At 39.7% G+C, this 9830-nt stretch overlaps 1 protein-coding gene across 2 annotated transcripts; it reads left to right on the top strand.

Moving 5' to 3' along the window:
- Positions 1-871: 871 nt before the first annotated feature.
- LOC306740054 (gamma-glutamyl hydrolase) lies at positions 872-8232 on the top strand (the record flags this gene model as incomplete). 2 transcript variants are annotated; one of them, XM_079222160.1, is made up of 9 exons in its annotated part: positions 872-989; positions 1113-1227; positions 1562-1612; positions 1734-1818; positions 2188-2326; positions 2605-2711; positions 3466-3559; positions 3660-3797; positions 7780-8232. In XM_079222160.1, the coding sequence occupies 9 exons, from the start codon at positions 872-874 to the stop codon at positions 7896-7898; spliced, it is 966 nt and encodes a 321-aa protein (XP_079078286.1). In that variant the 3' UTR covers positions 7899-8232. The 2 variants fall into 2 exon arrangements, with proteins under 2 accessions (XP_079078286.1, XP_079078287.1); XM_079222161.1 differs by lacking the exon at positions 7780-8232 and adding an exon at positions 5883-5977 and having other exon boundaries at positions 899-989.
- Between the last annotated feature and the right edge of the window lie 1598 nt (positions 8233-9830).

The raw sequence follows: 9830 nt of genomic DNA on the forward strand, positions 1-9830 counted from the left end.
TTACCCAATTAATAATCCAGCCTAAATGCGTGTGTTCATAAAACTAGATCTGAAAACAAATTGTTGCAAAACTGAGGATTTTACCACCAGTTGTGTGGAAGGTTTGTTTGTTGAACTTGTGTTGTTTATTTTGCACCAAAAACCCCACGAGTTATGTCGCTGTTGCTCTTGATTCAACTGGAAAACAGACTCATTGCTGTCCACATAATCTAACTGCACAGTAACCGTATTGCTTCCAGGATTTCTTTTAAAGGAAGTAATCAGAGATGGTCATTTTATTCCGCTACAAAGATATGCTAGGTGCTAATCTGAAATAAAGCAGATTTTCCAATATGTCCATCCATTCATTTTTTTTAAATGGAGAGAACACCCCTGGAGTGATGTTACAAGAGTCTTTGTCAGCAAAGTTTGGCTTCAGACTGCACAACACGCTCCCCTCCTTTAAAATCCTATAAATAGAAAAGCCTGCTTTAATTTTCAGGCTGAAACCTGTTTGACAACTGAAACCCCGTCGTGAACCAAGAACCTCTTTCTTCCACGCTCTCGTGTAATTTCCTCGAACATTTGCATAACCGTCCTCTGACTAATGAAGGTGGGATTATTTCCCATCACCATAAATGCTATAAAGTTTTGCCAAAAAGTCCGTGCTGTCGGCAGAACATTTCTGTTTACCTCAGCAGACAACTTGCATGACCTGAATGTGCACTCGAGGAGTCATCACATGTAAATCTGGACATTCCTCACTTCCCTGTACTGACTATATCCTCTTCTCGCTCGACATATATAAATCTGCTGCAGCTTCTCTCATAAACCGACACTCTTCTCAACACCCTCGTACTGTTTTAGATGCTCCATCCGTCTCTGGATATTCATGTCGAACACGGGATCTTCAGCATACGTGTGTTTGCTTTTTGCCTGCTTCTTGTGTTGCAACAAAGCGATGCCGACTGAACACAACCAAGCGGCTGTGAACGACAAACCTGTGATCGGTGAGTGAAACGTACCACCAGAGAGGAAGAGACGTTTAGGGGGGGGATACAGACAATTAAGAAATAGAAGAATTGACTGCTTCTTTGCAGCTGTATTACTACTACATGTCTTCTGTCCCACAGGTATTTTGACTCAGATAGTTTCAGATGAAGTCATGAAACCGTACGGGAGGACCTACATACCTTCCTCCTATGTGAAGTTCGTTGAGTCTGGGGGAAGCAGAGTGATGCCTATCAGGTGGGTCGAGTCCTCTGATGCCCTTTATACATGTAAAGAAGGGCCACATCACACCATATGTTTTTTTACTGGAGCTTTTTGCAGCAAAAAAACAATGGCATTTATTGAAAATGATGTAAGAGCATTCTATCTATTAACACCCACCTTTTTAATGTGCCGAATACAAACGTGCACACTGCTTTTTTTAGACAGCAGCATCAGAGTAATGTTGAGTTATAGAAAGATGCAGTATGACTGGAAATGTATATGATTTTCCTGTCATCATTGTTTACTGTCTCAACCATGTACAATAATATAGTAAGGAAGCATTTATTGTTTTATTTGTCTTCCACAGATTGACTCTTAAAATCACTGAATATGAAAGCATCTTCAGGAACATCAACGGGTGAGCTGCGCTCCGATTGATGAGATGATGCAGTTACATTTCTAACTTAAATAAATACACATATTGCATTTTCCCTCGGCTCTCAGTGTGTCACGGTTCTAACTATGTGGTTTCTGCTCAGCTTGCTTCTCATTGGAGGAGCAGTAGATCTGCAGACGTCGGACTTTGCCAGGGTGGCGAAGATTTTTTACAGACTCGCTCTAACGGTTTGTTCCACAGATCTTTCTTCCCACTGTTTCTCTCTCCAACAGTCAAATTATGTTAATTCTCTGCCTTTTTAATCTTTTAAATGTAATTAAAACAATGTGCTTGAATTCAATTTAGAGTTACTGCTCATGCTTTTTTTTATTTTGTGAGACTCTTTTTGAACTGCACAGCATTTCATAGTGAAAAATAAAACATCTTACTCTACTACGTTGAGATGATTTCAAGGAAGCTTTGCATGAGGACTAATATATTTGATATTACATTGCAAAGTGTATTTTTAAGTATTGCACTTTTTTTTTTTACAACAGCCTGAATAAGTTTTCGTTTATTGTTTCAGAAACAAAAACGTGACTCTGTGTGTGTTGCAGGCCAATGACGAAGGTGACTTCTTCCCCATCTGGGGTACATGCATGGGGATGCAGCTGCTGACGGTGCTGGTGGCCGGAGAAAATCTGCTGGAAACCACCACAGCTGAGAACGTGGCTCTCCCCCTGGACCTGACCCCAGGTGAGCGCTCACTGCATTATTGCTGTCTTTTTTTCACTCATAGCATTTAGTGAAAATGTTCCAAATAGACGGTGAGGTCAAAATAAAGTGGGCTATCTCACATGTTTGGGAAGATTTTCTGGAGAACAACATGTGCCGAGTCGTGCCACTTGGTGTCAGCAGAAGCAAGTTACAAATCGGAGCGGGTTCTGTGTTTTTGTCTTGTAATAAGAATTAGTTTGATGACCCCTCGTATCCTTTAAGTTTGGTTGTTTTCTAACACGCATTTCTCGCTGCAGAGGCCGGCTCCAGTAGGATGTTTGAGGGATTCCCCTACAATCTTATGAAGGCTTTGGCCCAAGAACCACTCACTGGCAATTTTCACCACTATGGCATTGCAGTGAAGGTACAGTAGAGTGTCTTTCTGCTACATGCTCTCTCTACCACATACTCTTTCTACATACTCGACAGCGTGTTTCACTTCTCGTGTTGTTTCTGAGTTGTGATGGGAAACAAAGTTAGAGACATTGTGTCTCCCATTGGGATTTCTGTCACACATGACTGGTTCTTTTGACCTTTATTGAAACATACAGTGCACAGGTGCATGTACAAATTAACAATCTGCTGGTTTAATATTCATTACACATTACAAGATTTATACGTGGTTATTTAAAGATGGATTACTTCCCCAAGGCCCCAAAAAAATCCAGGCGCACAGGTGAACATTGATTTATGGTACTGTAATTTGATTCATTGTGCAATTTAAATTGCAGGTTGATATCAAACTTATGCGGCGCATATTCCTAAATTAATTTGTGTTTAATCAAATTACCACTCAGCACACTTTAGTCCATCAATATTCCACAATAAGACTGAACACAGTGTACAGAAACATGGGTATTTTTGTCCCGGGGCTCCCCAGAGAATTCATCTGTCCACGTCTTCAAGATTGACAGATAAGATAAACTTTATTGATCCCACGTGAAGAAAACAAACACGTTACAGCACACAAAGCAAGTACAAGAACACATATATTGTTATCGTTATGTCACCTTAAAAAATCAAGTGTGCTGTATACAATTTAGCGCACACAAAATGATTACACATGGTTAATGCATAAATAATACTGTCATGTTAATAAGAAAGACGTGTTCTTTCAGACCTTCAAGGAAAATGAGAGGCTGCAGAGTTTCTTCTCCCTGCTGTCAACGAATGTTGCCGAGAACGGAGTCCACTTTGTGTCAACCATAGAAGGTTCAAAGATGACTTTTACATCAATTTGATTAACTTGGAATTATTATAGTATATGAGCTAATACATGTATTATTCTGTTTGTTCCCTTCCTTCATGCCAGGTAAAACCTATCCCTTCTATGGAGTGCAGTGGCACCCGGAGGTGAACCGTTTTCAGTGGCACAGGAAGAAGAACTTCCCTCACTCTGCTCATGCTGTTCAGTTATCGTCTCGGCTGGCGGAGTTTTTTGTCAATGAAGGTAAGATGACAAGCACACAATAATTAATTATACTATTGTTTGTATCATTAGTTATCAACTCTGGTTGTGGGTTATGATGACACATACTGTTAGACTGTTAATTTCCAGAAATCTCACAATCTATATTGATTGCAATAAAAGTGAAATTTAAATTCATGTCAGCCAACACTAAAATAGAGAGGGTGTAAACATGTTAGGTCTGATAGGTGCTAGCTGATATATTGACTGGTATATATTTAATTGAACCTGAAAACAACTTCCAGTGGGTTGAAAGGTGCATAATACGAGACCCTCCCATTGCCTCTTAACGGCTCTCAACATGACGACGCAGCGTTTTAAAGTGAAATGCATCAACCTGGTGCACTTTGAGAGCAAAATCAATGGGCTAGATCTACAAAGAACTTTGTGCTCTAGTAAATAATTCAATCATACACACATTGGTTGTGTAAATATGAATCCTGAGGACACAGCAAACCGGTCACACTCACAAATCATGGGAGACAAGATAGAGTTTAAGGCAGATAACAAATGGTCGTGCCATCCCCGACAATAACAATGTTAAAGAAGTAGTTAGCAACCATGAAACCAAAAACAGCATTAAGGGATAACATAGTGAGGGGTTTGAAGAAGCTCATGGGGAAAACAAGAATCTTGGTTAACATTTAAAAAAGTATATTCTGTTAAAGAAGTAAAAATCCCATCTCTGATCATGTAATCCATGCCTTTTGTAGCTATTACTCAACAGTAGAACCTCGAGAAAGAAAAAATCAGGTCTTTCAAAACCGTGGCCTGACCAATATGTGGTCATACCTAATATGCAGATCAAGCCGACAAAGCAGGAAAGCGCCACGCTTTCATCAAGATCAAGGCTGACGGCTCGGGATGCTTTCATTTGCTCCGTGACAAGCTCCTCATTGGAAACTATTTCTAGCATCATCAGTTACGTGACGAGAGCAGGAGTTGCTCCTGCCATCAAAGGACTACACGTTTTACATCAATGTGTCAGGGCTGAACAATGGAAGTTTGTCATATTTTCACATGTATTTTTACTTTAAGCCAGAGGAAGCACTTGCAGCTGGAGTTGGTGTGGTTGCTAACCTCCACAATTATTGTATTCATAAAAAGGCATTCTTTGTAAATTTGGCCCCTTTTTCCAATTTGACCTCTCGGATTATTTATCAATAATTCAAGCATTATCTCAGAACTGCTTTTTTAATTTATTTTGCTTCATCTGAGAGGTGAAGTTGGATAAAGGGCCCAAATACACATGGAATGCACCTAATACCAAATGTTAAGCATACCATGTGGAGCAACATAAAGCCAGTGTTTTTTAACTGGGCCATTATTCACCGTTTAGGATTCTACCCAGATTCCTGGTGTTTTCCTGCACCTAGATGGCATAGACAAAATACATATTGTATTAAACAGTTTAGGCTGGTGGGCTCTTTATCACAGCAGTGTAAGTGTTATTCCTGCACGTTAACCGTTTATTTATTTCTTTTAATCTACAAATCAAATCAAATGCTTTCAAGATTTAATTCACATGAGGGATAGAAAGAGAGAGAGAGAGAAGCTCTAATCCAACTTTTCACCTATAATCGAACTCCGCCACAAAAAGGTGACATACGGTATTATTTAGAATCTCACAAGCTAAGAAATAAGCCAGCTGAGCAGGTAGCCTACCCAATAGAATTAGACATGAACCGTAGGCCTATGGCAATCAATCAACACAGCAATCAAGCAACACATAAGTCCCACAATATATTGTATTGAAAGATCAGCAGATAGCAGATTCAGCCACAACAAGACATTTAAAAAAATAGGCCTAAAAAGGTCTAAAATGATTAGGCTAACACATCCAGCAACAACATTAACAACAATAACGATAACAACACACTCAACAACAACACACTGTCTGGTGTTTGTCCGAAACAGAGCGGAGCGCAGCAACGACGAAAAGGTCCTACCAACAGCTAGCCTCCAACAGAAATTAAGAAGACATTGCCTTGCATTACATGTTTGTTTGTTTTTCCAAGAAAGAACAAACACATAGGCCTACAACCAATCATGTAGCCTCGTCCATAGGGCCAGCAGGCTGGATGAAACCAGATAACTCACCATTAGTAGAGCGGGAGACGACGGTTGGCCGCCAAGTGAGATCTGCGTAGGACCGTGTCCCTTCATTCACTCCTGAACTTCTTCGTTAAGTCCTTCTTGAAAGCATAATCAGGTTGGCCTTTTATTTGTGGAGCATCGACTGTCTGTGATCAAAATGATTTTGCTCCTTTTTTTAGGAGAAATGTAAAAATCTGGCAAGTATTTGTCATTATTATATGTTATAAAGGCTATTTATTAAAGGCTAGGTATTTGAATTTGTATCATATTTCTCTACTAAACAATTGAAAATTAACATGACCAAAGCTTTTGAGATTACAGAAATGAAATGTAACCTATTTTACATCTTCTCAAACTGTTTTGTTTGCATAGAGCATTCAATGTCCATGTTATAGGCTTTTATATGTGTCCTGTCCAGGCGTTTCAGAGATGTGTTCATCTCCCTGAAGCAGTTCCTGTCCAGCTGAAGACAGAACCCATTATTGCCCTCCTCAAACACCCAGACAGGCTTTTACAGGCAGCTAGTACACTGTTTCCTCCCCAAAATGACTTTCTGCCTGTCCTTTTCCCACTGTCCTTCTTTGTGTTTGTGTGGACAGAAAAGTGGCCTTTAGTGGGGAGTTTAGGTGGGCCAGCAAGTGGCAGAACTCTCAGAAACTATACTAATACTATTATTTACAACCACAACATATTATTTCCAAAGAAAACACCACTCAAAAGGCAGTGAAAAGCCAGTCAAACTCTCTTCCCTGCTCGGCCGCACGGCCCGGTTATCGAGAGAGGGACTACCTTGGTTATCTTAGGCTTTCGGCTCGGATGCTATCAAACTACCAACAAATGATAAATGTATGACAAACTCTTACAAGGGGATTTAATACTTATTAATACTTACCGCTCTCTACCCGTAGACACCCAGCGGTGTCCAGCGGACAGTCAGAGGTCAACCAGTCACCATAACTCTCTCTAGTTCATTACAACAAATATGTGGCTGTTATGTAAGTGTGTCCTATATCTTTATCAGTGTGTGTAGCCATGATGGATTAACCTCAAACTTACCTCGGGGGCTGTCGGTGCAGGTCGACGTGGAGCTCTGCCTCTGGCTCTCTGATGGCTCGGGTGAAACTACTCCGAGCTGCAGCCCCTGTCTTTGACCTGCTGTCCCTCCCTCAGTGGAGGCCGTCGCCTCCTGCTGCCCCAATGGGAACTACCTGCCCTGAGAATCATCTGAGGCTGTCTCTTCGGCTACAAACACACGGATAACGATAAAAAGCCCACTGTTACTGCAGTTTATTTCTTTACAAAAGCCTATGAAGAACCAAACAGGTTGCCATCCTTGTAGATATCTGCATGTGGATACTGTAACGATAGTTTAACAAAACTTTAAACAATGTTGTGTCCTGGATGCAGCCAGGAATGTTCCAGTTCAAGTTTGTGTGTCTGTGAGTGTGCGCGTGAACAACAGGGAGGAGTTGAGTTTGAGACGCCATTAATCTTGTCAATTATTGGGAAAGATTGATCTTCATACAAACTTGTGATGGTATTCGACTATTTTGGGCAATGCAGCCAATGAATGAGCAGGAAAAACAAATGGTTGTTGTATCCATAAACAGAATATTTATTATATCCCAATATATATTGATATCCCAATATAAACTGTATATACAATGATTGAGACACGCTGACATTCAACATCCAGAGACCCAAAGATATCTTAATTCAGCCGGGATGGACGAAGAGAGAGGATTAACATGAATAACATTTTGTCTTTAGAAAATGATATCACAAATATTACATTGAACCCTTCTAAACCATGTTCCGTGATGATTTGTCTATTATTCTCTAATCACATGCCTCTCACTTTGTTTAGGAAGGAGAAGTTTACATCAGTTTGACAATCCTGAGGAAGAAGACTCGTCACTGATTTACAACAACACGCCCGTCTTCGCTGGAAACTTCACTGGATATGAACAGATCTATTTCTTCTGAATTCCTCCAGCACTTTATATACAGTCCGGGGCTAAAGCTAATGTGTGTATATGATGTTATTGTGCTTCTTTGCATAAATCAACTTTTGTTTTTGTCTTTGTCTTTAGGATCAATTTGTAAAAAAAAACCAGTGAAGTAGAAAGCTCTAGAGAAAAGGCTAGAAATTTGACTTATGACTTACTGGACTTAATTATTTGACTTTAGTTGCATACACTTAAATAAATTAGAGCTTAATAAAATGCTAAACGAACAAATTACTTGCAATAGAGTGACGTATTCTTGACTGTTTCTTTATTTAATCACACAAACAAACAAATATATTTAAGTCTATCTGTGGTGTCTAATTGTTTATTTCCCCCATGTCTTATTCCTTTCAGCTCGAGTGATAATCTTGCATGTGCTTTCATTTACCGCATTCCCTTTCCATTATATTAATGGAACCATTTAGGCAGTTCCCCTCTTGGGCATGACACACAACTGCAACCACAACCGAGACCAATTACCATTTGAAATGACCCAAAATTCCCAGTATTGACTATAATTTATGTTCAGTTTCCACAGTTAACCTAATGTGGCTAAATGATGTGTAAAAACTGTCTGTACTGTGCCGCTCAATGAATTAGTCATAGGAATAATGCATATGTCCATCCTGGCTCCCAAGAGGACAACAAAGAGGAAGAAGGTGGAATTTTATGAGTAGTGGAGATGAGGATTAGGAAGAGGATGAGGATGATGATGATAATGGAGGCACAGATCCAGTGAGCAGTGAGAAGATGGTGATAATGAAGACCAGGAGCCAGCGGGATGACGGCGACTTGTGTTGCTCACTTTTGTATGAGTCTAAAAAGAACAACAACATATAATAACAAAAAGTACACTTTTGTTTTCTCAGGACACAAATACGTTATATCCTCACATATTACACATATCTCAATAACTATACATTTTAACAGCATTCACTTAGAGTTACACACGTCAGCTTAGAACGTTTTCTCAGTCACACAACATAAATAAAACATTTAGTTTTTTGCATGTAGCTGAATTAACCAACCTCTAACTTTACATTCTTACAAATTCACATTTATTCCAAGTAAACCCATACCACTGATAGCTTCATCAGGTTATTAGCTCACCGTGACTTGAATGTTTAGTCCTGATGGGAAGCAGCTTGTAAGCCCCACATTACACATTACACCTTATGCAGTAGCCAAGACCGCATGAGATAAGATAAGATTAAATATTACTTCATTAATCCCGCAGTGGGGAAATTGCAGGATTGCAGCAGCAGATGGGTAAAGTGCACACAAGAATAACAAACAAGTAATAAACAGCAAATAATCCACAATAGCAATATTATACATACAGACAGAATACAATGCATGCATCTTGCACAGTTCAGGTGATTAAAGGGACCTAAGTGTTTTGTTTTTCTTGCAGTGTGAAGGGCGTTGAGTCATCGGAAGGTTTGAGAAGCGCTAGTCCATGTACTGATTATTACAACAACAACACGTTGTGTTTGGTCTCAGAGCTAGTGGCACAATTATAAAACATGACTTTCATAATTTCAGAGCTTTTTCCAAAAAACCCTCCTACAATTCATACACTACACTACACATACTTTGCGTTTTTCTCTATTGTTTAAATTGAATTTCCTAAATTAATACTCTCTGCTGTGTCGTTGTACATATTGAGTTTTGCTGTATATATCTTTCATTCTTGTTGTTTTTATGTTTGTGTCTGTAAGCTGCTACTATGACAAATACATTTGCCCTTGGGGATGAATAAAGTATCCATCCATCCCTCCATAATATAGCGTGGGAGAAAAGAGGGGTCCACAGGGGCCTGCAGGTTTACATAGCATTCATTTGGCCCCAGGGCCCACCTGCAGGAGAGACGACTTGGACTCGTAGCCTCAGTATTATTTACGTCTTG

This window comes from Taurulus bubalis (assembly GCF_910589615.1).
Source record: "Taurulus bubalis genome assembly, chromosome: 8".
NCBI lineage: Eukaryota > Metazoa > Chordata > Actinopteri > Perciformes > Cottidae > Taurulus > Taurulus bubalis.